This window comes from Corapipo altera, unplaced genomic scaffold (genome assembly GCF_003945725.1).
Source record: "Corapipo altera isolate COAL_440 unplaced genomic scaffold, ASM394572v1 50, whole genome shotgun sequence".
In the NCBI taxonomy this organism is placed as follows: Eukaryota; Metazoa; Chordata; class Aves; order Passeriformes; family Pipridae; genus Corapipo; species Corapipo altera.
In genome coordinates, this window is record NW_020884889.1 from 7495849 (window position 1) to 7523212 (window position 27364).

The following is a 27364-nucleotide window of genomic DNA, read 5'->3' on the forward strand; positions in this document are numbered from 1 at the left end:
ATTTCTCAGGAAAGCACCCTTTAAATAGCATGGCTTGAAATGTTTCTCCTTTATAAGGCTGTTTTAGAATGGGTTTTGCTCAGATTATGGGATCTTTCTGAACTTTCCTCCTCTCTGTGAACTTCTAGTTAGCTTTACTTTGACTCTCCTCATAGAACTAGAAAAATGGTGTTCTGTATCAGCAAAGAAGTGAAACCAGCTGTATGGTTTTTTTCCAGTGTGCAGATAAACTGAGATAAGGTTCAGATTATTATTATTCCATGAATCTTAATTGCTCTTTATAATAAATTAAACAAGACACGTTGTCTCAACTATTGCACTATACAATAAATTGCAAGCCTCAATAACATGCAAAATAAAAGATAAGCCAACAGTAATAATGAGTGGACTTCTGCTGAGCATTTTGCATCCAAAATGTTGTATGGAACCATCTATACTTTAAGGCAAATCTTGAGAAGTGAACTTGCTGCCTTAAACATTGGACCAGTTTGTTTGTGCAGAACTTAATCCTTGTCCCAGCTCTGTATGTCTTCCCCAACATCTGATGAATTTATTTAAGTGAGATGTTGACTGTATGACAGCCTGGGGAAAGTGGCATCTTTCAAGGAAATGGTCTTGTTTTTGAAGCATGTTCTCCAGGGCAAATTTACAAAGGTCTTCTCCAACATGCTGTTTGTTCTTTATATTAATTTCTCACAGAAACCAGAGTATGTTTAAGTGTCTTTTTAGAGCCTTTTTTTTTTTAATGAAGTAGTTAATTTTGTGTAATATTAATTTTGGAGGTGTTGCCTGGACAGTTTTTACCTTTAGGTAGCTGATCAAGAGTCAGTCAATCTCCTCCTTCCCCAAAAACTGCAATGTACCTCAGCTTGCATATTACACATTTTCTAAATAGTATTTTTTTATTGCTCCCTACTGCAAAAAGCTTGTCTTTTCCTGGTAAAGCATGGTGTGTCAATATTATGGAAAATGTTAGTGTTTCAGTTTGAGTATGAGCATCTTATCAAGCTTAACAAACTGTACAAGTACCAGAGTGGTAGGAAGAGGTGGGGTAGTGTTTCAACTATTTTTGTGCATTCTGGTTTATGCACATGTAACCTTTGCCTCAGACTGGTTAATAAGTACACCAGGAGTTAGCATGCATTGCAGGCAGCACTTTCTGATGCAAGAAAAGCACCCTCTCAGGAGTCAGTTTGGTAGTTTAAGGTATTAAGTGGGGTTTCAACCTTAAGCCTGACCAATATCCCTGAAAGGTTTTGGGTTTTGCTGTATCTCTGCCAGCGTTCTCTGATAAACCCTCTGCCCTCTCCCCTGAACTTGTGCTAATTATTCATGTAATGTGACGTTCACTTCTAAAGCCCACTGTGCACAAACCCAGTACAATTAGTCCTTTATCCTGTCTTTGAAATTTGTACTAAAAATCAATCTGATAATGCAGAAACAACTGTCTGTAAAGGAACACAGGCACAAAGTTGTCTTTTAGAAAAAGAAGTGGTTCTGATTTGTATCTGCATTAACCAAGAATGAAGATGACAGAATCTACTTGAATATAATTTGGATCTGAATTATTGATAGATCTGGAATGATATGACAATCTTGAAAGATAAGGTTGTCATAATTCCTCCATATTGGTGCAGTTTTGTAGAGAGGGTTTTAAAGGCTCCTTGATTTATTGAGTTCTTTTCTACCCTGAGACTAAGGAAGTTGGTGCCAAGTATCCCACCCTTCCAAATTGGATGTCCTTTTGTCAAAGCTCATCTAAGACTTGTAGATCATTTTGTGTAGAGCATTGAACAGACAGTATTGATAAAAATAAGATCTGGCACCTTCCAGTTATTTCAGGAAATTACTCTTTCCATCCAAAAATCCACTTTAATATTCATAATAAGGAACATAAAACCTAAGGATGTTTCTTACCTGGATGTAGTAGCAGTAGAAACTGCACTAAAAATTATTCTTTTCTTTGGTTAGGCTTTCACAGCAATTTTCTATTTTTTTTTTTTTAATTATGTTGATTTGTGTGTTAATTTGAAATAAAGGTACAAATGTTAGTTAAACTTAGCTCATTTAATTACTGGAATTTTGAGGGGGAGAGGAGGATTTAACAGGCATCTGTTTTTCTTCCTTCCACTACGGCCAGTACTTCTGGGCCATAGCCTAATGTGAACTATGTTCTTTCCTGCTCTTCACTCTAGAACTGACCAGATTTCCTCTTTAAATACTTTTTAAAATGTTCTTTAAAAATTTCTATTTTGCCTCTGTCTTGAAAGCTTTATGATATTAGGAGAAAGGGAAACACTATATTAATTTGTAAAATGTAACTATGTGCAGAGATAAATAGGAAAAATATGTGTTGGGGGAGAAAACAGCAGTAGTTTATAACTAAAAAGTGCCCATGTTGTGAAATGGTGAACTGCAGAAGACCTACCTGGCCAAATGCCAATTTGGATAGTAATGTAGACATTAATATACTTCTTTTCCAAGCACTGTGCTGTTATCTGTTATTTCAAAAATAGAAACTCAGACAGTACAAGACTTCCTTATGCTGTGCTGGTTTATTGGGAGGCAGTTAAGTGCCGGTGAGGCATGGGCTGGAATTGTTAACATTTTTTCCTGCATAACCAGTTGTTCTGTGGTGATACTGCAATCAAATAGGCAGCCTGTGTGCTTTACAAGGACTGCATCATAAATAGAGGCAAACAGGGTAGTGATTAACATCAGGAAGCTGCTTTTCATTTTTATTTTTTTAAATTTCTAAGATGCATCCACAGGTCAGTTTCTACCTTTAGCATCAGCTGAAATAATGACCTTAAGTGATTGCATTAACAGTTGTCCTTGATCCACTGCTAGGTACTTCTGCTTCTTGTGGAGTAGCTGTTAATTGTTAAACATCCTTTTTTGAGGGGAAAAAGTTGACTTGCAAGAAATCTTTCACCAAAAAAACTACAAAAGCAATTGGCTCTGTTAACTAGGTGTGTTGGCAGAAAACACAGTATGCAAATGTGCTGTTTAACCATTGTTAAAACCTCTCGATTTGCACAATCTGAGCAAAATGTCTTTTACTCTGTAGACACTCGGATGATCCCAGATAAGGCAGCTGGATAAGCTGAATAAGTATATATGACCTGGTTTCAAGATTGAATTTTCTGATGTGATTTTAGAAAGTTATGAAAAAGTTAGTACCTTCCTGAATGTACAGAATACTGTTCCCTTTTTTTAGAATAACATTTGATGCTTTAAGACAAGTAAAGTTTAGTGATGCTAATTTTTTTGCATGTAATTAAATGCAGATATATGTTTCTGTAGTAAATTACTTTTTTGTGCTGTCTTTTCAGGTTCTTAGCACAAGGCAGGTTTTATGTGCACTTCAACCAAACAGAAGTACACAGAAGAAACTTTGGCTCTGTGATAAATTTTATTCTTCACAATTCTAAGTACTATTTACTGGGAGAAGGGAGGAGGGATTTAGCCCCTAGGTCTGTGATGATAAAGGCTGTGGCTAGGAAATTTGATTTTTAAGCTCTGAACTAGTTATCTGTGGTCTGCTGTTCTAGAACATCTGGTGCTGTTAATCCTGATGATTGCTATATATTTTTAATCATCTTAGGTTTATATTAACTGTTACTGGGGGTTGAACATTGATTGTGCTAAAAGTTCATTAAAGAAAAATGTGCAAGAGGAAATGAAGGGTGAAACAGTGCAGGCTTTAATATTTGCTTGATAAAGTATAGATTTCGTGGACCAACAGGTCTTTAGTCCTGGTAGAGTCAAGTCAGCCCATTTTTGAGTGGCAGGAATGGAAGAACTTCAGGATGAAAGGAATTGATGAGTCTGATTTAAAAGTCAAGTGCTGATATAAAAATGGCACAGAGAAAGACAGAACACTGAGGTTTTCTTGTCTCTGGAAGGATGCTGGATGAATCTTTTCTAGTAACAGATTGCTTTCATGAAGTGACTGTCTTCCATTTGGCAGTTATGGCTCTTGATATTTGTTAGAATATTTAATGAATCTGTCTGAAAATGGATAATTGGGAGAGACAGAGGAGTCTTATCGGGAGGGTTGTGTTTCTCTGTGAGACTGCTTTTGCCACTTTTTGAAAGCAGATGCTTAAATGTATACAGACTCAGTGTTACAAGGCTCAGTTTGTTACAAGTAAATTGTTGTGTGTTTTTTCCACTTACCTGGGGATGGGAGAAAAATAGAGGTTACAGTGTCACTTATCCAAGTAGGATTTCTTCCTGTTTGTGATTCATAAGACGTGTCAGTGCAGAGGAAGGGCCTCTGTTTTGATTTCTAAATCAAAAGAAAGTACTGCCTTTCTTCAAGTCTGTAGAAATGGTTAGAGTAACTCAAAGAAACGTGAAGTGTTTCCAGAGAATTGAATAGTACTATCCAAGTGGGATATATGGTCTCCTGGATAACACAGGCCATTGTACTTCTTTGCTTGGCTTGTGCATGGAGCCCTTCGGTGTTTATAAGATATTGCATTTCTTTGAGAGAAGCTCATTCTTACTTAATAACTTTGTTCTTCTACAGCATTTGAGCATATTAATGTAAGTATAAAAGGAGAAAGAAATCCAAGTGCCAGCTGAGTCATCTTCATACAATGCTGGCTGCTAAAATACTCATTCTGGGGACAGATGGATTCATCTGCTGTTGGTGCCTTTTAGGAACATTAGACCAGTTCATTGGCATCGACCATTTTTGTATCAGGACCTCTCTATCATTCCTGTCCTCCATCCTGCCTGCCTGCCCTCTCATCCCTTTTCTGTCAGAGACTCTCAAATTACTGCCAGAGCTGTACTAATGCTTCTGGATGGGAAGAAATGCTGCATCCAGCTTGTCTGCTCACATACTTGCAAGGCCTTATCCATTCCAGCTTCCGTGTAATCCTCTGGGGCTCTGGTTCTGGTGCTCTGTGGGAGACACTGCATTCAAACTCACAGGGATCTTTGAAGAGCAGTGTGAAAATGTCAGCTGTAATAGGATTTTGGATACAAGCACCTGCTGTTTGTTTAGATGGTTCAACTTTTTCTTTGTTCTCCCTTCTTAGCACTGTGGTGATAACACTTGAATATTTTACCAGCTTGTGTTTTAGATAGAGTTGCAATTGTCTGTAAGTGATGTAAGGAAAATGCTGCACCAGTGCTGCATATTTCACATTTAATGGCTTGTAAGCTGTATCAAAGAATCCTAGCAAAAAGTCATTTAATGTTGTTAATCTTTGAAAACGTGAAGTTCTTTGTAAAACCTGTAGTTACTTAGAGACTGAAGCATTAATAAAATGACAATAAACAGATGAAAGAGGATGCAAAAGCAAGGCGAGAATGGAAAAAAAAAAACAAACAAACCAACAACAAAATCAGACAAACCACCAAAAAGAAACCTCCCACATAAAAGAAAATGTTAAGTAGTTAGTTAAGTTAAAACAGTGGTGGGACTAGTTACCCTGAGTAGTTGAAAGGCCAAGATCAATAGATATCAAACTTTTTGAGTGGTGTGCTTTGAATTTTTTTCATCTAGCCTTCCAATTATTTGTCTCAAAAGGATTAATCTCAGTTTAACAAACCATTTAATTCTTCTAGAGAATCCAGACAACTAAATGCCTTCAGCAGAATTTACATATATACTTCTGGTTTAAGATCCTTAGGTCAGGAATACCTTTTTTATTAGTTACAGTGTGTGTGGCTAACCAGCTGTGCAAACCTGCAGCTGTGCAAACCTGCAGGTGTGACATTTTAGGTGAGCTTTGCAGTTTGATTACAGTTTAGGGTTAGTCCTGTTTCATTGTGTGCTTACACAGTGATAAGTATTTTCAGAAATTACTGCCTGATATATTGAAAGAAAACTTAACTGGCGCCATTTCTTTTCATCTACACTGTTGTGGTTTGTGCACTTCAGCAGTTATTCCCTGCTTTGTGGCAGCTGAGCTGTACCTGCTGGAAGGGTAGAAGTGTCAGAGGTGGGTGGAGGCAGCAGCTCCGGTCAAAAGCTGCTGCGCTCCTTGGATAAGTAATCCCAGCTCATGAGTCAGAGGCTTAAGCCTGGCATAGGTGCAGCTCATGGCAATTAGTGCCACAGCAGGGTGGCCTTCACCTCCAATGTGGTGCTGTAGGTGTGTAGGGGTAAGGGGAATACAGCAGAAAGTTGGTGTTTGATGTGAGGAGTCAAGGCAAGAGCAATGCTCCAGACGGAGGTGTCAGAGGTGCTTCAACAAACAGATGGGAATACTGAAAGAATAATACAGTGCTTCTAAACAAAAATGCTTTGAGAGGTGTTGGAGAGCAGCACGACTGCTTCCTCCAGGCTTGTAAACCCTCGGTTTCCCAGTGCTGAGCCAGGGCTGGCGAGGAGGGTTATGTGATGGGCTTGGGAGGTGAGCCAAAATGCTTTGGCTCACCGTGAATTTTCAGCCTCGGATATAAGGCAAGGCTCTCCAGTTTGGAAGTAGCTGAAATCTAAGAAACAGCTATGAAAGCACAAAACTGTGGGAATGCATAACCAGCGTTAATATTTGCACTCAGGTTTTCTTAATGTCTCCTAGGGAATCAGTTTCTGTGTTAGTTGACATATACTTGTTTTAACTGAAGTCTCTATATTAAAACATAATGTGTTTAGGTAGATGTATATCATCAGATCTTTCTTGTTCTTCATAACAACCCTTATTAGAAGTACAGTTCTAGGGAGTGGTTTACTCATTTTTTGGCTTTTGAGTGTAGGATGCCCAAAGTGAAAGTGCAGGCTTTTTGCAGCAGTAAAAGGATGGTTGCAGTTTTAATGTCACGTTAAGTGTTCGGGAGGAGCACACTCATCTGTCTTAGCTCTTCTGTGTTATAGAGCATAGGTACTGTGTGCAGTTGAGGTAAAAGTACCCCTGGAGGATTGAGATGAGATAGAAGCTGGAGGTGAAGATAATGAATTCCTCACTTCAGAAGATACTATAGACTGAGCTGCTCTGTGAAAGTAACTGAATTTTCTCTGCTGTCTCAGCTTATTTGAATGTACCTCAGAGACTGACTATATAGGTTTTGTACACCAGTTACAGTAAAGAGTATATAATAGAATATAGCTGACTGAGTTTTTGTGAATTATTGATGCTTTGGTCATGAAAGATAGTTCTTAGTGGCCAGTAAAGGTTTCCTGTCCTCTGTATTCCAGGTTTATTTGCTACAGAGCATCTTAATTGAATGCAAAATTCTTTGTTAAAGTTAACTCCAGTGCTCTATTTTTAAAATAACTGGAGTGAAAGATACATTTTATTATGCCATCTACCCGTTGTGTCTTGGGACTAAATGGTGTGAATCAGGATTGCTCAAAGAAAGCACTTTGGAAGAAGCAGGAAACTATGAAGAGTGGAGAGCTTCCATGCATGTTCAAAGCTATTGTCTCATGCCAGTGCTGGCTGCAGAACCCCAGCTGATTTTTAAGGTTGCAAAAGCAAAGAAAGTTGGGGGCAATAGGAATTATGCTTGAATATATATATATATATATATGTATATATATATATGTATATATACATAGCTCCAATTTCCACTGCTACTAGGTTCTTGTATTTCAACTTACAGTGGGTTTGGTTTGTATTTGCTGCTATGATTAGAGAAATAAAATAAATAACCCTCTCTAAATGTTGGGAGTTCAGGAAGGTGCTCACTCCCTCTCATTGCATGGATATGCACTGAGTATTGGAGTGTTATTTGCCTTTTGTCATAAAGTAGCAGAATAGTAAAAGTAGGTGTTCCAACCGATGGCTCAGCCACATCATTTTACTGGATGTTTTACAAGAGTCTTTTTTGCTTGTGATTGGCCTTCTTGCTAACTTTGACTTGATATGAAAGAATTAATTATTGTAGAGGAAAAGTCACTCTTTTCTATTACATCATCATGCCCATGGCACAAGTTCCTGCTTAAATTTCAATGTACGTCTAATGAAAAGTGTTTCCTCATTCCCTGCTATCTAGGGAAAAAAACCCAAACAACCAAACAAAAAAAACCCCAACAAACCCTCAGTCAGGCAGAAGCAACTGTTCCAAATCTGTTTGTTGTTTGTACATAAAACTGATACTTCATGTGGTAGACAAATGAGCAATCTATCATAAACCAAACACCAAAATGAGTATCCTGGGTTATTGTGGTGGTGAAAAGTTGTGTTATAAATACAGTTGGTTTCTCAGCACAAGAGAAAACAAATGGATTTTACTTTTTAGCTCCTTAAAAACATACCAAAGAGATCTGCAAGCACAGATTGCCAATTTTCTGCCCATTCTGCCTTTTGTATCACAACAGTTTGTTACTGTTCAGGTAGCTTGGAAGAGATTTCTTCCAGAACACAAGTTTGCAGAGGTTTTCTTTCCTGGCTCATGATGTGTGTTATCTGTTATTTTTTCTAATGCTCTTACGTTTCACTTCACTTTTGACTCCTGTTTCTGAAAAATGCTTGAAAATTTAGAATGGATAGATGCAGTTTGATTGCAGTTGTTAAAAAAAAAAAAATCTCTGCTGTGAGATCATTAACTGTAACTAGTTGTGGTGCTAGAGCCTGGTTTATGAATGACAGAAGAGAGACCAGACTGGATCTGTACCTGCAGGTTGCTGCTCTGGGCTGGTGGTACAGTGGTGGTAAGTTGGCTCAAAAATGTGTGGTGCAAGATAAGCACTTGGAAGTGCTGCTGTGGTGTGGTGTGAAGTCCTCCAACAAAATGGGTGCTGAAGGGGGAAAAGGAACTTCCTCAGTGGTAAAACAGGGGGCCAAAAAAGAAGGGAAGTGGATTGACTGTTCAAGAGCACTTGGTTTTCCTCTGAGTCCTGAGCAGTTCTGAGTTACGGAAGGTGTTTCCCACTTTGACACGTGACATCCTCAGGAGCCTCTGTTTGAGGTGGATGAACACAAGGTAATTTAAGGCTGTATTTGAAAAAGGAGCAATTTTTTTAGATGGACCAGTATTATTTGGATTTTATATTAAAAAAAAAAAGACATCCAGCTGTCACCCCAAAGCTACTCAGTGCAGATTAGCATAAATCAGTTAATTTAAAATGTAATCTCATTACAGTTTGTACTAGAGAATCCCATGAAATATCATTTACCTGGTTGTTCAGGGCAAACTTGCAGTGGCTCCACTGCTCAGCAGTGTGTAGATCACCTGCTTCTGTCATGGTTGCTTGAGCTCACCAGTGATATTCAATAGCCTTGTTAGGACTTGGTTGAACTTTGAGCACAGTTCTCAATATTTGATAACATCATTGATAGTCACAAGACAGTAATCAAGAACCAGTTGAAGTGATTCATGCTTTGGTATAATTGAGTTGCTGTACTGCAAAGGATCATCCTAAGAAGTGCCTAAAAGTTGCTTCCACTTGATCCTTTTATTTATATGAAGAGATGGTACATCACTGGATTAGTGCTCCAGTCACAAAATCCAGCAAGCCTGTAATAGTGTGATATTTGCTGATAATTTAGAAAATAGCCTTTAAGAGGGCATTTTGAAGAGTCATAGGTTCATTCTGTAACTCCAGCATTAGTTAGCCTATACTGGTTGGCACTGGGGTTTCTCCATAGCATAACCAAATGGCTCTCTGGTGTGGCAGATTCCTTGATTAAATTTCTCTGGCAGCCATTTAAATTATTTTGAGTGTGAACACATTTGTGGAATTGCTTGTCTGCTCCTATGACAGTGTGCTGGGATATATGCCAAGAAAATCTGTCTCTTTTTTTTGCAGCTTCATAAGACAGAATACTGTACAAACCATTTGGGCTCTTACACATGAAAATGTGAAATCAAAGATAAGGTGTGGTGTACCTAAAGTGGGATCTCATAGTACTTGTAGACTTGGACAGGAAGGAGGTAGAAGAAGAGGAAGGCATCTCATAATTTAAAGAGTCAGTGTCAGTAAAACAGTGAGGAATTTTAGACCTATGTTTGTGTGAATTCAGGGAAACTGGAGAAACTGGCACAGAGACTCTAGCTGTGTGCCAGGGTTTCCTGTGAATCTCGAAATTTGATTTTTCTCATTTGACAGTTGTTGTTATGGTTAACTCCAAAAATCCTTAATCTAATGCCTTCCTCTCAATTTAATGTTGGCATTTAGGCTGCAAATCTGCTGTAATTTCTGTGGTATTCTGGCTGACATGCTGGGGTGGTACTTGCTGAAGCACAATGCGAAAGTCAGTGTTTTGTTCTGATGCAGTAAATTTCTTGAAATAATCTTTATTGGCTGAACTGCTAGTGTTGATTTATTTTAACATAAAAGGCTCACAACATAAAGTCATGCTCAAGGTACACAATCTGCATGCTTGACTTTTACTTAATTGAGGATTTTTGTTTTTCTTTCTATCCCCAAAATTAGATTTTTAGATTCATAGAGGATTAAATTGCCACTTATTTCTGAAAATGTACATGGATATTTTACGGAAGTGTATCATGATGATGGAGAAGAACCTATCTGTGTTTCTTGAAAAGCAATCTGAATTCCTCTGGATTATTAAATTTGGAGATAATGCATTTTGAAAAGGGGATAAACAGTATGTTGTAACAAATGGTTTTGTATAAACAGACAGAAGCAGACTTGAATAGGTTATGAAGAACTGAGGACGTGTGTTCTAGCAAAGGTACTCTAGAAGTCACTATTTCCTCCAAATGTGACATGTTTGGTGTCATTCTTGGTGTGTGCTGTATTTTCTTTGTCTTTGAAATGAATGATTTCATTGGTGTTCTGCTGGAGAGGGGAGTGCCCGGTTTCAAACTCAGTCCCCTTGCAGGAATGCAGGAGCTGGTTACCTCATTTTCCTGGCCTTGTATATTTATGTACTGGGTTGTAAGGAAGAGCTTGGCTGTCACTCGATGCCTTAGTTTAGTAGCAGTTAAACAGCAGGTCTCAACAGCATTATGGAATGGGTTTTGTGCCATCAAAATGCTCTGCCTGGATAGTTTCTGTGGCTGATCTTGAAAACTAATTTGTTGCTGTTGCTATATCCATGCTGCTCTATGTGCTTTCCAGTTCAGGTAAGGGATAATGGGACAGCAAGAATCATAAGAATTCAAACTGAAAATATAAGGTGTGGTTAACTTCCCGGATTCAGTAAGCCTGAAAAAAGAACTGGCCTCATTACTGTATATGTATTTGGCACCTTTGAGGATTGGCACAGATGCTGTAGCTTTGGCCATGAGCATTGCAGGGCTTCAGCTGTGTGACATGTCTGTAGTCCCACAGCAGCATTCCACTGGCACTCCCAACTGAGTAAGGAGAAAGTAAAAATAGCAGTGGTAAACTTTCCATCTGTATCGCTTGAAGCTGAAGCCCTGGGGGGGAGGAGGGATTTGGTATCTTATGCTTATAATTAAAGATGCTTTATGATAATACATAGTTTGTACATAGTGCTGTCAGCCAGAAAACATTAAGTACTGTGCAGTGGCAGTTGATGCCATTATCCATGTTGTGTGAGGAAACTGAGGAGGGACATGGCCCAAACCACAGCTGATGGCCAAGCAGATGAACTATAAGTAATTGTGTCCCATCCTCCTTTGCTTTACTCGCTGTCAGCAATATTCCCAGTCTCCTCTGTCCCACTGACCTGCTGGCGTGACTGAGGTCTCTTATTACTCTGTGCAGGAGTAAGTAAAGAGTCTGGGGTGTGGATTCTTAATAACCAGCTTTGGTGCACGTAGTTCATGCTGGCATGGGGAGACCAGAACTGCTGGTAAACCTAATTTGTATAAATTGAGGCAGTAACATGGGGGGCTGGAAAATAACTACTGTGGCTGTTAACTGTAGAGTGTGTTGGGGCCTTTCCTAGACCGGGCCTGAAGTTGTAGGTACAGACAGCTGTACTGCTTGTGAAGGTTGCTGGTTTGGTTTTTTTTTCTACACACATAAATGTAATCTGTAAGCCACACAATGTACTCACAGGTTACTGAGAGTGGAATAGGCTGGAGAGCTTTGAGCTTTGCCACCTGATAAGTGTTTGTGGGTAAGGGGGAGCAGAAGTGCTTGCATCATTTATGTAGCAGTAGCTGCAGTTCTCAGTAATGGAGTTCCCTCTGGGAAAAAAGCATACCTATCTTTTCTAATTCTTTTTTTTTTTCCCTGTTTTCAAATTGGTGTTTTGCGTATGCCCACAGTAACTGAGTTATTTTCCTCTTTGGCTGTGCTGAAGGCTGGTTTCCATGTTGCAGTGTTGCCCTGCTTGTTTAGAACTCTCCGATGGGCTCCACAGGAGAAGTGCCCGAGCATATCCAGAAATTTAACTTGGCTGTCCCGCTCCGTCGGATGGAGCTCTGTTTCCACAGAGACCAAAGCTTGTGTGTTTCAAGGAAGTTATTTTTAGGAGCTGCTGTTTAGCTGGTGGAAAGACTTTCTTCCTTAATAGGCGGGCAGATTGTAACCAGATTCCTCTTTTTCCAGAGTGTCTTTTGCCTTTTTCTATCATATTCTTTCCATTTTTCTCTGTCGCTGTTATCCTTTCATTGCTGCCTTCTCACCCATGTCTGCTCTTCCTCTCTTCTCTTTCTTTTTCTGTATCACTGTTCCTGTTGTGCAAGGATCTAATACCACAAGGAAGTTTGCAGAGAGTGAGGGAGGGACCCAGCCTTTGCTTTAAGCATGTTGTGTTTTAAGGATAAAATCCCCAGGTCGGTTTGTACCCCAGCTGAGCGGTGCTTGCTGAGTCACCGGCTGGGCAGCCTTTGGGAGGATCATGGAGCCAAGCCCTGGCTCTCAGCTCTGAGGACCTTGCACAGGTCAGTTATTCATGGCCCTCACTTATGAGTTGTCCTGTGTCCTTTGGCCTCACAATAAATAAATTTTACTTGTAGCTGTTTCTGCTGATGTTTGCAGTAAGCTTAGTGTCTCACTTGTTGATTGATGGCCTAATGGTGAAGGGCTTAAAAGATAAATCTATTACAGTAACTTGTCTGTCTTGGAAAGTTGGCCTGTCCCTAAATAAAACAGTCCAAGAGATTCTTTTAGTTGTCAGTCAGAAGGAATACAAAAATAGAAAAGGCATTTGATGTAATGGTAGGCTAAGAGTGCACTAACTCAGCATCCTAATCCCTTTTATGATTATTTCATTTGTCAAAGTTGTCATGTTGACTTTCTATGGAGTTGGATACTGAATAGTTGTAACATTTATTTAATGATGAAGGGCTGCTTTAAGTTTAGAGATCTCTGGGTTTTTTAATGACTCTGTAGACTGTATCTGACTTTAACTAGCATACTAAGAAATTGAGATTTTTCAAGCAAAATAACATCAAAAGGAGTGAGCCCAAAGCAGATGAATGTTGAAGAAAATTGCTATACTTAGGCAATTGTATTTGTTGAATTCTCTTGCCACCCTATGCTGTCCTGTTACCCTGTGATTCCCATTCAAACATCTGCTTCCATATTCTGCTTGTACTGTAAACCTTTTAGAAAGGGAACTTCATGCTTGTCACGACACTGGAGTTCAGGATGGTATTGCAAAACCTACCAGCATTAATATATCATTCCATCTCCACTGAAGTGCCACATAGAAGATCTTGTTTCAGTCCTGTTTTCTTGTATTCCCTGATGTTGATGCATTTCTGCCTGTCTTTAATACGATGCAACAGCTGGTCCATCAGCAGATTGGATGCCTGTGCTGCCTTCGGAGGTGAATGCCTGCAGCCCTCCCCACCCAGCACATGGAATGAAGCCTGTGAGGACAAGACTTTGCTCCAAGATCTGATAACTGAGTCAACTCTGCTCCTCTGTGTGCTGGACTATATCTGACACTAAGGGAGGGGGAAAAAAATCTTCAAGAAGAGCTTCACAAGATCTCTTTAAGAACATCAGGCTGTGGCTGTGGTGATAGACCACCAGTGTGAGCTGCTGCTTGGTTACCAAGAGGATAAAATTTTACTCCAGGGAGATATTTTTATACAGTTGCTTATTCATATTATGGTAGATGCCAAAAGCACCCTTATGCTCAGCAGTATAGAAATACTAAGAAAAATTCAGTTTCACAGAGGCTACAATCCAGTCTAGTTATACTTCATCATAAAACGAGGCAATCTTGACAGCCTGTAATTGCATGATTAGTACTGGATTATTCTTCTATTGTAATTGTAATTTTAATTATTAATTGGTTATTCTTCCCTTGTAATTTTTCTCTTCTGCACGTACCAAATCAACCATTTCATGCTTGAAAGCTGAGTACTCTCCAGGCCTGACCATATACCTTGCAAGGAGCTTTGCAAGGAAATTGAAACCTTCCAGAGACATAGGGGGTATGGCCTAAAGTGTAGGGTTTGATTTTCATTGTCAGTGACAGCAGGACTGTCGACAGTGTAGACAGGCAAAAAGACACGTTCTGCACAAATTATTTTCAACTAGAAGTGCATTCTCTTCTGCACTTGATTATTCTTTGTACAGCTTGCAGTAGGAAGTGGAGTTACAGATAAAAATCTTCTGGGTAAATATTTTATAATTGAGTAACAGCTTTGATTAGCAGCTTTTCTAACAAGTTGTGGTGGCCAAATGCTCTTCACTTCTTCCTATCCACTGTCACCTCCTCCTGTGCCCCTTCCAAATTCCTTTGGCATACTTCAAGTGAAAACTGAGTTAGTCTCATCCTCAAGTTTTTTTGCAGTATGAAACAGCACACAGGCTAGGACAGTATTACACACTAAACAGGAATATCAGGGAGCCATCCAGGACTCCCTGTGAACCCTGAATTTTATGAAATGATGTATCTTTATAGTTACAAAATAAACTTGACACATTTTAAACTGGAAAAGAAAAATTAGGAATAACTTATACTGATCAGAAATTGGAAAAATTAACAGACCTGTCTTTGCTGTCTTCAGCTACACTAACAAGGCAGTTTTGAGTTTTTGTTCCAACTGCATGGAAGGAAAGGTGGGCAGAGGAGTAACTATCGTGTTTAATGGTGGGAAAGGTCTTTACCACCTTGGATATCCAACTGAAATTTCTGAGAGTGACTCTGGATAGGGGGAAGGTCTCATTTGCTGTGCTGTGGAGTGAAAAACAAGAGCTGTTGATAAAGAAGGTGAAGATTAAAGAACAAATTGACATTCCTTCTTTGAGGACAGTTCTCTTTAACCTTTGTAATATTTTGATTATTTACTTTAATGGACTGCTTTAAAATTTAGATGTACAAGTTCTTGTCTCCTAGAAACAGATTTTAAAGAGCTACAGAGGAAAGGGGGGGGATGCTCTTTTAGTTTCTTTGGTTTGGTTTTTGCTTCTGTGATGTGAAATGTCTTGTGTTTTGGCTTTTTTTTTTTTTTTTTTTCAAAGGGATCTTTCTTTTCTCTACAGGTATGGTGTTAGTCCTGAGAACATCATCCTGTATGGTCAGAGTATTGGTACTGTCCCTACAGTAGACCTGGCATCTCGGTACGAGTGTGCAGCAGTAATCCTTCATTCTCCCTTGATGTCTGGATTACGGGTAGCTTTTCCTGACACTAGGAAAACCTATTGCTTTGATGCTTTTCCAAGGTACGTATAAATGCTGCAAAGATGATTGTTCTATGCTCAGCACACTCTTTAGGTGTTTAAAAGGGACTAGTATGCAAATAGATACCAAGACTTGTATTTGTTGCTCCCTGCTGGGGATCGTGTAAGATCCTGATGTTTGTGACCAAAGCAAAGTAAGTCGCTGTCCCTGTTTTGGAAGATTTTGAGATTGTTTTAAGAAGCTCTCAAATATTTTACATACAGAAAACTATATACAACTGGTTTTAGGATAAAACAGTTGCTTTTACAGCATGGTGCTTCATTGGCAAAGCAATTGCAGCAGACCTAAATTAGAGTATCCAAATATTTGGGAATAGTAGAGGTCCTGAGAACAGCAGATATTCCAGGAATCTTTAAGAACTCAGTTTAAGTTATGGGAGAATATGAGAGGGGAATCCAGTCTCTCTGTAGCAGGGCATATAGACCTGAGGGTGAGGAGGGGAGGCACAGATAAAAACCTTGGTGGTCCATGGAAGGGAGAAGACAAAACAGACACTGAAGTCTTGTGCAATACTTGGCTTTGCTTCAGGTCATGATTGCAATAAGTGTAGTAAGGGATATTTATAGCATTTCTTATGTTTGTTTTATTTTGGTTACAACAGATCAAAATTAGAAGGTGGAGGAGGCCGTAGGTACAAATCTCTAACCAGAAGAACTGGAGGGAATGGTGACCAAGTCATAGTGGTTCTCACAGTATCCATGTCCAGTCCCCATGTTTAGAATTCTTCCAAACAGGTTATTAATTAAGTAATTAAATTGTTGGAGGTGCAGACAGAATTTGAAGCACTTATACTCCAACTCATTCATCATCCTCAAACCTGAAATCCAATATTTACAAATGCTTCTGCGGGAGCAGGAAAAAACAAAGCCTTAAAACCAGCTCTGATTGCAGAAGTAACAGTGATTAGCTGTTACCAGCCAAATCAAATAACAGTTTTAAAAAGAAAAAGTGGAAGGGAGAACAGTGACAACAGATGTACTGTAGCACTTGAGTATTTTGTTCTTGCCCTACTGAGCTTTTCATTGCCGTCAGTCTGAGTTCCCTGGTACTGGGAGCAGTGAAAATAAACAGCAGTGCACTTTATGAATGTGTGCAGCTCAACTGTCTGTCTTCACGGTGGGAAGCAAAATAGTTCTGTGTGCACCTACAGTGAATTGCTATTATGTGCATTTTATGTTGGGACTCTGTGAGAGTTTGGTCTCTGTAGATTTTTCTAGCTGCAGAGTCGTGTGGCTGAGAATACTAAGTAAGGCTAATGTGCAGTTTAAATACTGCTTTATGAGTCGCTGAGTTGGCAATGGGACGCCTTCCAGTTTTCTGCAAAATACAAATATTATCTGGCTTAATGGTCTGTGAATATATGTGGAAAAAAAAATAGTTTCATTATCTGAATACTGAAGTGAAAGGGGTTTCCTACAATAAATGAGGACTTAGTATCTAGCCATAAAAATTATGCATAAATATCTCTGTAGCTGTATGAGGCTGATACATCTGTCACATTGTGGAACTTTGGGATAGACCTTTTCCATGGGCTTAAAACTTCAATTTGTATAGCATGTCGAATATAAAATATTTGCAATTTACATTGAGCTATGATATTAATTTGGGGATAAAAATTATGGGGAAAACTAAAATCTACATTATTCTGAGGCCTCTCTTATGTTGGAATTATTTCCTGTATGCAGCATAGTTGCACACAACTCAAGTTCCAGACAGGAAAAGTGAAATAGGCTACATTTTAAATAGCACCTTAAATGACTTGAATCCTGCTTTTTTTTTTTTTTTTGAGAAGTATTGAGACAGACAGAAATGTGTTTACACTCAGATGTTTACTGGAATACCAGTGGCAGTTCTCTAGAATACTGAATGCTGAGGTTTGTATGTGTGAAGCTTAGTGCTTCAGTTTACATCTTAGTTTTTAGGTAACTTTATAGTTTCATAAAGCTTCTCTGAACCTGTTTTTAAGTCAGCATATGCTGGCATCTGTATTTTTTAAATAATTTTAAGCAGTCTTGATCATGTTGTAAAATCAACAGTCCTGCCAGAATTGCATGCCTCCATGTTCTTCAGCAGCAGGAAAATCCAAACACCTTTTACTAGGGAGGATAAAGACTTGTCCTTCTGTCAAATCAAATATTAACAATATTCATTTTTCCGCCCACTTTAGCTGAATCTGCCTAATTTGGGGGGTCAAAGAGAGGTTCAAGCCTCATGAAGCAAGGCTTTGTTGTTTGGGGTTTTTTTTAAATGAAATCTTATGACTGGAATGTAGTTAATTCGTTCCTAAGCTGTTAAATTGGACAGTGATAATGTGTAATATGAAGAGTCCACATTTGCAGCATGTCCCATGGAATCTCACTTGCCTCCCAGTGTTTTTTGTAATAGATAAACCCTCTGTTTTGGTGGGGGCTTTTTGGTGCCAAACCTTATTTGCATGCTGCCCATTCCAACTTCATGTTGTTAGCACTGGTGGGATGGTGGTGATGGCAGTGCAGGCTCCTGTTTACACGTGTATTTTGGGAACGAGCCTTGTCCCATATCGCTTTTGCACAACTCCAACGATTTGCAGCCATTTGAAAACGTGCAGTGGTAACTGGATGTATCAATCGTTTAATGGTATGAAAGTTAAAGCCCCGAACTGAGCTGTGTTTTCTTTTCCTTCCCCCAGCATTGACAAGATCTCTAAAGTGACCTCTCCTGTGCTGGTCATCCACGGTACCGAAGACGAGGTGATCGATTTCTCGCACGGCCTGGCCATGTACGAGCGGTGTCCGCGAGCGGTAGAGCCCCTCTGGGTGGAAGGGGCTGGGCATAATGACATAGAGCTTTATGCACAGTACTTAGAGAGACTAAAACAGTTCATATCTCACGAACTCCCCAACTCCTGAAGAAGCCTACCTGATTTTACCTCAGTTACTGTGAACGGAAGAAATTACCTGTTTTTGCACATGCTTTAACTGGATAGCTGTAATAGCTTTATACTATGAAGAAATGCCCTGCCTTGAGGGTGTTCTAATCAAACATCTGATGAAATTTGTCTTTTATATCTGGAAATGATTCTACTAATGCACACAAATATGGTCAACTACTGTAATTCCAACAATTTTTAGCTTCGTTGCCCTGAAGGAAGTGGGAATCCTAGCTGCTTATGGGGACACTTTTTACCTAGTGCTGTATTAATCGAAGATCAGTTTTCTCTGTCTCACTTCAGATCATTTATAATTCTGTCCTACAAAGACTTTTTCCCCCTGTGTTCTCAGTGTGGAGAACACAACTGTTATGAGCTACAGCTTGTTCTGAACAATCATGGGTTCAATCTAAGGGAGTACTTTCTCTGTGAAGTTTCTAGCTGTGGTATTGTAACTGGAAAGTTATTGTGATGAAGTTCCCCCTCCTCCCTTCTAGTGTTCTTTTGTTAACTTGCTGATCTTCCCAAGTAAATTATTTAAATATACTTTTACCTGAAAATAAACAAACTACTATATGGGGCTAAACTCTGTAACGACCTCTCCATTACTTGTATAAGCATAACTGGAATATTCTTAAAGGATCTAGGGACAAAATTGCTTTTGTTTAAAAATAAGTGTGTAAATTTACTATTAGAAAACTCATTTTAATATTCAGATTGTCTGAATAATAGCCATAACAGACATTTCCTTCTGTAAAGCATTCCTGTAGACTTTTTAAAAGTACTGTACATATTTGAATTTACATTGTGCATAGATTCTTAATTGGTAGTTTTAATTTAAGTCTAGTTACAATAAACTGCAAAATTCTGGTTTGTATATGATTGAATACATTTTGTTAAAATATGTTTTTATCCCTATATTATTTTGCTATTAAAGTTTTATAAAGTTTCCAGGACAAAAAAAAAAAAATTTACACATTTATGTTTTGATGAATTATGTAACTAAATTTTCATTGAGCTGATCTTTTTAGTTTAGAAGTAATTTGATTCTTTGACACTGGAATCGCACAGATTATGCATCAGAAATGCAAAACACTTAAAAATTGTTACACTGCTAGCATAGGTCTAATTTTTCCAAATTTAAAGGCCTTAAATGTACTGTAAGCCTCAGATTGTTGTATAAATTGATCGCGATTGATTGCAGTTCGTGTCCTGTTGCTGCAAAGCAACACAGTGATTGTAATGGAATAAAGGATGCATGGATTAGAGCTTGCTCAAGTTTTGAATCTTATTTGGTACATAATTTTCATACACAAGGGAAGTATAAATACAGATTTCTTGATAGAGCAACCTGGGTATGTAAATGAATTGTGAAAGAGATTATGTTTAAATGGTGTTCAGCTGGTTTTAAGTAATGAAAAATCATGATTTGTTGCCTGGAAGAAATGTTTGAACACAGTTGTTTATGAATCCTTAATATAGGCCTGCAGTTAATTTTCAGCACTGCAAGTGTGTATTGGCTTTGATTATTGCCTTGGCCCTATTTCTGCAAAAGGAGAAAAACTAGTAATTTCACTTAGAGTGGAGGGAAATGAGGACATGCATCCAGCTCCACGTCATCTGGGTCCTTAGGCTCTGGATTTGTGCATCTGTGTTGTCTAGTTGGGGAGTTTTAAATGTCCCAGGCAGCAGGGCCCCTAGCTGTTGTCTTGGTGACTCTTCCAGCCAAAACTGGCAAGTTTTGCCTATTCATCACCTCAAGCTCACCACTTCCCTCCTGTATTTTAAATAAATTTTCAGATACATGTTTGATTTTATATTATATTTATTGTACCTTCATAAATCCACATTGGGGTTTTTTTTCAGTGTGTGCTTCCTGAGACTGTAGCCCTGGGAAACAAAGCTGCTGTCTGTGGTACAGGTAGTCAAGGTAACTTTGAGTCAGCTTGTCAATGTAGTGACTTGGGGGATTTTTGCCTAATTGGGCACTGGTTTTTTTTCATACCCAGGTTGAACTTTGTGTTGCTCTGAAACTTCAGCCTGCAATGTTTCTTGTCCTTATGACCCCTTATAGCTACCCTTTTACTTATACAAACTCGTACGTTTAACCTTTTCCCTATAAATTGATTTCTTGGATTACTACTTTTTCAACACCTGCAGTGTCACATTTTGTGACTTGTCTTTGCAGTAGCTTTGCATTTTGTCAGTATTCCTCTGTTAATGAGAGTCCCAGATCTGAATTCAGCATTATTGCATGTGTCCTGTGGTCTCTGCACATGCAGCCTGAGTTCACAGTGTTCTGGATGAACATGAATTTCCACTTGGACTATCTTATATTTGCCTGAATTCCTGCTTAACTAATTCTCAGAGGTGCCTCGCTAATCTGGTTTCTGCATTGTCTGTTTTGCTTTGTGAAGTTAATCTGCATTTAAGTAACACAGATGTTTTGCTCTTAATTAAAATGTTAATGACCTATCATTGATCCACTGGTATGGATCTTCTTACCACTATTTTAATTCAGTGATTTGTTTACCAGTTTGGTCCCTTAAATAATATTCCTTGTAGCCCGGTTCTCATCCAATAGTTCTTAAATTAATTCTGATTTTTTTATAATTTTCTGACATATGCTATACACAGAATAAATCCTGATAGTGAGCTGCTTTATATTGTAAATTTGTATCAAAGCATCACTTTCAGGCATTTCAGAACACTGCTGGTCAACCTTAACTATTAGTTGAATAAATGTGGCCAAGTCATGAAGCTACAGTTAATCCATGACAGTGGATTTCAGGTCCTCATTTTTTTTTAAGAAAAAAGGGTTAGAACAGAGTTTTTAAATGATGGGAAAGGGGATGATGTGAGGTTATGAAAAACAAATTTTGGGCTAAAAAAAAAAAAATAGTCTGTTCCAGCAAACTGCTAACACTCTGTCATTTAAATGTATAATATGGGCCTTTACAAGAACTTGTTATGCATATTTTAGAGCTATCAAGGTGTCACTGTAAAAATGGCTCTGTGTGCCTGGATAAATTATGCAACGGGTCTTCCAAGGGTGTGAGCGATCACTAACATTGTTGATGGGGATGCTCTGTCCATTTTTCCTGTGTGACTGACCATTTGTGTTCATGTAGTACAGCCACTGATGAGGTATGGCTTGCTCGCAGGAAGGTAAGGTCTGGGACATCTGTTTACTATCAGTAGTTGTCTAGCGCTTGCACTTTGAAAAAGCCAGAGAAGAATATTTGTTACAATTTCAAAGGTGGCATTTTCCAAGGAGTCTGATATGTATCCTTTTAAAATTTATGTAACTGTTATAAATTTAACTTGTACTCACAGGCCTGTTACCTGTGTTGCCTCTGCCGTGTTTTTGTTCCTCGTTCTTCCATGTCATTCCTGTAACTTGTGCTCTGCTCTGGGCACTGGCCCTTTAGCTCTAAATACCCAAACCTGTATTTATGCTTGGCATTGTACACATCTTCTATAAACTCTGTATTGTATTTGCTTTTTCTAAATGGTGCTAAACATAGAAATAGAGACCCAATGTACCTGCTTCCTCTGGTTATTCGTTCAGCCGTAAACCTTGATAGTTCTCATTTGGAAAGTGTTTTCTCCCTTAGGTCTATTCTCGTGAATGCAAACTGATGATTTGGTTTAAGCCCATTTAACTTATTTCTCTATATCCGTTTTTGTGGAGTTCTCCAGCTATTTCAGCTCTGAAATTTCTTGTGTGGCAAATGCAGTCATTTGTACTCCAGCGCTGGGTAAGGGTAAGGGGCCTCTTTGATGGTGGGCACTCTGCTGTTGAGAATGAGGTCAGGCACAGAAACTACCTGCGGAGCCTGTATTGCTTTCCAAGTCCAGTGGTAGTTCTTAGATCACATGGGTGTGAATTTCAAAGTGAGATGTTGAATTTGGGTCTCATAACTTTGCCACAACAGTAAAAAGCAGGAGCTGGTCCTTGCAGTGGGAGAGTTAAGTGCTGCTCCTTTGACTGCCTCTGTCGATGTCTGGTTTTGAAGCTGGATTTCTACAGTAACTAAGCTAAGTCAGCAGAAAGTGTTAGGGAGACAGGCCTGCTATCTTACAAGAAAAAAGAACCCCCAAGAAGACCCATACACCATTAGTATGTCAGTTATAAATTGCCTGCTGGTTTCTGTACGGGTAAAGGTGCTTTGGTTTCCTTAGGGCCCGGCGGTGCAGCACGTCGCTTTCTAAAGTAGAATTCTGGGCTGGCTGTACCTGGGCGCTGCTGAGCGCGGCTGTGTTCGCTCTCCCGCTCCGCCTGGGACGGAGCTGCACTTCCCTCGCTCGCGGAGGCCGGAGCATCCCCGCTCCCCTGGGCCGTGCCAGCGCCGGCTCGGGACAGAACCGACCCTTGAGTCCGGCGGGGGAATCCCTCCGGGGAAATCCAGCCTCCGTCCGCCTGGCTCCGCGCCGAGGGGCAGCCGGGCTGCGCTCCGTCCCTCCCCGCGGGGCTGCCCGGGGTGGCCGCGGCCATGCCGCCAGGTACGGGGGCGGGCGGGGGGCGCCGGGCTGGGACGGGGCTCTGCGGGACACCCCCGAGGAGCCCCAGGGCCGCCCGGCTGCTGCTGCTCCTGGTGATGGTGATCATGGTGACGGTGGTGGGCGCCCGGCCCGGGGCGCAGGCGACGAGCGGACACGGTGAGTGACGACCCGGGGACGGGCGGTGCTGCCGGGGGAGGCGGTGCTGCGGCCCCGGGGGCAGAACCCTCCTCGGGGCTGGGGCCCAGCTGCCAGCTCGGGCTGCCCGGGCTGTGGCTGCTCCGGGAGAGGAGAAGGTGCAGGGCTGCTGGAACTGACCGTTTCTTTGTCTGGAGAACCAGCGGAAGGGACACAACACACCTCTGGATCCCACTTTGACTTCAGGACAGACAGGTGGCTCGGTTTCACTGTGGCTTTGGAGGTGACTGCAAGCAGTGGGTCCTTCATTTATTTTCCCCTTTAGTCTCTTAGGCCTTTTTTAGTTTAAAGGCTGCCTCTGAAGACAAGACATCGATCCAAAGTTTTGTTTATTCTAAATAACGTTTTGCAAAGCAGTTTGCTCTGGAAGCTTTGCAGACCTGCTTAAAGATTTAACGTTGCTTACATTCCAAGTCGCTCGGCTGCAGCGTTGCCATTAGGTGCACTTAGGAATGCTTTGGATCTGCCCCCAGACTGTTTCCCTTTGGCTCAGACCAGCACCAGTGGGATGGCAGCGGTGCCTGCCTGCCAGCCTCCTCTGCATGAACCATTGGCCCTCCAACACGTCTGCCCAGGAGGATGGAGTAATGTGGACTCCACATTACTGGGGTGCTCCTGGAGCTGGGTCCTCCTTCCACTCTCCTTGGGAATTCCTCCCAGGGATCTCACACAAGCAGTTCACCTCCTTCCACATCAGCCCATCTCCAAACTAAATGGAAGAGCTCATTGATCTGTCAGGGGTCTTATGAAAAGGGCTCTCACAATGCCTGTCGATTGCTCTGAATGAAAGATGCCATAAAGATGCAAAATGCTGCTTTTGTTATGACATGTTCCCGAGTTACCCTCTGCCATCTAGTCCTACCAGTCATATTTTACAGTTTCTAAATAATACAATGTTATATTTCAGGGATGATCCGGTCTGTCCAGCCAGAGCATTTGGATCAAATTCAGGGATGAATTACAGCCATAAATGGGCATTTTGATATGTGAAATTCCAACATAATAGTAGAATACTTAACTAATACAATTACAATATGCAAGCAATCCCCTGGACCCTAAGTCACAACTACTTGAAGCTGATAACTTTAATCTTAAATCAAACAAAAATCAACAAACCTGAAGCTTGTCAAACATGCTGGGCTGGGATCCCCCTGTCAGAAATAGAAGAACAGTCTTAAAAATCCTGTTCTCTGCTTGGAAATGAAAGGCTGCAGGAACATGCCAGGGCTCCCAGGACATGACCTCCAGCCTTTAGCAGGATGCTGTTACACTAAAACATTCACCATTTCAAACACTTCTGGCAACATGCCATTGAGTTTTGGGTTCCTTGTCCCTTTTAATTATCAGAGCTTTCTTGTGTGTTTGCAGCCCTACTTATCATGAACTCCCAACCTACCTATATTGCATGTAATTGTTTTATTGATTAATTCTCAGAGTGTAAATTGAACCTTTGGGCTCAGCCTGGAGAAAGGAGAGGTGGGTAGGGGTGCTACCTTAGAAGAAAGTTTGAGCTTCAGAGAGTGACAATTCTCCCTTATCAGTACCTTCTTATAGCAGGATGAAGCTACTGTGGCCTTCGAGCAGCTACAGCTTAACCTTGTTACACTGAGATAATGGCTTTAATCAGCAGGCAGAGACCAGAGAGGGCACCTAGAAAGCAAAACTAAGCTTTTATGTGTTAGATATCTATATCTGTTAGAAAATTAGAGACTGTGCTGGAGCCTGGGGCTGGACCCAAAATGCAAATGGCTCAGTGGGAGTGTAAAAGTTTCCTTTCTTAGGCAACTACGGAAAAGGCTTTTACAGTCTTTATTAAGAATCATTATTTTTCTTAACGTTTTTCAGCAAAATTTATATGGAGTAGTACGTACTCTTTTGGTGATGAGGATTTTTTTAGGAATCTGTGTACTCTGGCGTGTATGTATGAATAACTAAGATAGTTTTCCTGAGCATTACAGAAAACAGTAGTTTAAATTAAAAATTGCAGATGATCATTATTATGTTATAGTACCTAAAAACATAAGTATCTCAAATCTATTTATTTGGCCTGTTGAAACATTCCGTGTTTGTCAAAGTAGTGCAGTGATCTGTGCTGTATCCAGGGCTGCAGCAGAACACCCATAAATGCAGATATAAAGATATATAGATATGCACATATTTTGAGGAAACAAACTGCCTGGGATTCTTTGCTTTTTATGTTTAATAGGTTTTACTGTATTTATGATTATTTCAGAACATGGCTTGAATCCCAATAGTGCTTTGTGGGATATGGATTACAGAAGACTGTTGCACAGTAAGAAAACCCTTTCTGGGACCGTGGTCTCTTACAAACCCTCCAGCTCCTTCAGAAGCAGCTCTCTCCTGAGTTACCATGGAAGGAGAAGTTTGCTTAGTCAGAACCTGAACCAGAAGCCACAAGAAAAGCAGTTGTCCTGTGATATGCTCCTTAAACTCTCCAGATACATTTTAATGGATATCTTTAGACCTAGCTTGGCCTGGAATCTCTTTCGGTTTCATAACTGTGATCGAGAAGTCAACCTGCCCAAAATTCATATCAGCCTCCTCAAGGTGGCCCAGCACAAGGCGAAGCCGTTCCTGCTGCACAGGGTGCTCCGGCTCCTCGGGAACATGGGAGTGGTGTTTGAAGCTCAGCAGTCCAAGGCCTTTTCTCTGCTCAAGAAGCAAATGATTAAACCAAGGAAAGCGCCGTTAAGGCCCGAAGAGGAGCAAAGTGGTAGGTACACAAGGAGGAGATGTGGGTTTGGTATCTCTTTCTGGTGCTGTCTGAGCGGAATCGCGGGGCCGGGCATCACTGGATGCAACCCAGTGGTCTGGTCTGTGCCGGGAGGCGCACTCGGCGCTCGGGCTGAGCAAAAGGCAGGATGCGGGGTGCTCATCCCTGGGCGGGAGGGGCGATAGGAGGGCGGGATCCTGCCGGGCTGCGGGCGGGTGTTCCCGGCCCGCGGGCAGCGGCTGTGCAGGGGCGCCGCCTCCCGCCCGGCCGCGGCTCTGCAGGGACAGGTCGTGTTCGCCCCGCGGGAGAGCGGGGCCCGTGTCCGTGTCCGTGTCCATGTCCGTGTCCGTGGGGGGCTCCCATGCAGGTTTGGTGGCTGAGCTGGCGCTGAGCGCACCAGACACCCCCCCACCCACCCCACCTTCTCCCCACGGCCGGAGTTCATCCCGCGGCGCCTCCAGTTCTCTGCTCCGTGGGAACGCGGTGTTGCTCAGGGGATGCTGCCTCCGCTTCTCCTTCCTTTCTCGGAGCAGCAAGGAGGAAACAGGAAACTGCCCAGCGAGGGAGTGTGCCCGGGAAAAAAGTCGCTTACAGAGGAGGAACCATCCTCCCTGGAGTGCCCGGGAAAACCGCTTTCAGAGAAGGAACCTCCCCGCTTTCCTGTGCGAGAGCTGAGTCCCTGGGCGGGGGTGTCTGTGCCCTGGGAGTCGATTCCGTCAGGCCACTCATTCAGAGCAGCTTAGTTCTCTGCCCTTGCTTTAACATGAAGGTTCTCAGCCATCGATATTTGTTATTGAACGTTACAGCTGTGTTTGTAGGCAAAGCATCACAGTCATTGCAACGTGCCAAGACACAGGACAGTCGAGGTTGTCTTGTTCCTGGCAAGGAAGATGTCACAGAAAATGATCCATTTTTCTTTGTTAGAAAGGTAAACTACAGTTTATAACTCACTATAGCACTCGGAGGAGGGGTTGGGTTGTTATTTTTGTGAGGAAGAGTTACACCAGGCATGTGTTGGAGGCAGTGAGTATTAGTCATGATTTCTCACTTGCAGGTGTGAGGATGTTCAGGAATGTTCTCATGCTGTGGATGCATCCTGTAATGGAGTGCTGTGGTATAAGCTTCAACACAGTGCTGCTGCAAAACAGAAATCAATGTGGAAAATTAAATTTGGAAAAGAGTGAAAGGAAAAGAGTTTACCTCTCGAGCACCAACCTACAGATAGTAATGGGTGCTTCCGTGTTTACCTTAAAAAGAGATAGGAATCTTTAGAAAACAGGGTAATACGTCCAGTCTCATTTAGCCTGCAATTTTCTTCCTCAGGCCAGTGAAAACTTAATGTGGGGTGAAATGGCACTGAAATCATTCACCTGAGAGTAGTTCTTTCAGAAAAAGAATCAACCCAGTCTATTTCTGTGGATTCTGAGGCTACAGAGGAAAAACGGTTCTGAATTATGTAAACAGCGCTCACACCTCAGAAATTTTGGTTTCTTGTTCAGGAAAAGTCCCAGGTAAGCAGGAATGACTGGG

General features: G+C 41.0%; 2 protein-coding genes across 3 annotated transcripts in view; both read left to right on the forward strand.

Moving 5' to 3' along the window:
- ABHD17C (abhydrolase domain containing 17C) overlaps positions 1-19671 on the forward strand; it is a 28888-nt gene extending 9217 nt beyond the window's left edge. The window contains exons 2-3 of the mRNA XM_027644434.1: positions 15293-15472; positions 18160-19671. Of these exons, the coding sequence (XP_027500235.1) occupies positions 15293-15472; positions 18160-18379 (400 nt within the window). The 3' untranslated portion in view covers positions 18380-19671. The remainder of the gene's footprint in view (positions 1-15292; positions 15473-18159) is intronic.
- Positions 19672-22956: 3285 nt separating this feature from the next.
- On the forward strand, positions 22957-26041 carry LOC113947741. Of its 2 annotated transcripts, none has more exons than XM_027644622.1 (2): positions 22957-23061; positions 25334-26041. In XM_027644622.1, exons 1-2 carry the CDS (start codon positions 23001-23003, stop codon positions 26017-26019), a joined length of 747 nt encoding a protein of 248 aa, XP_027500423.1. In that variant the 5' UTR covers positions 22957-23000; the 3' UTR covers positions 26020-26041. The 2 variants fall into 2 exon arrangements, 1 of the variants encoding a protein (XP_027500423.1); XR_003527844.1 differs by lacking the exon at positions 22957-23061 and adding an exon at positions 23195-23323 and having other exon boundaries at positions 25334-25366.
- The last annotated feature ends 1323 nt before the right edge of the window (positions 26042-27364 follow it).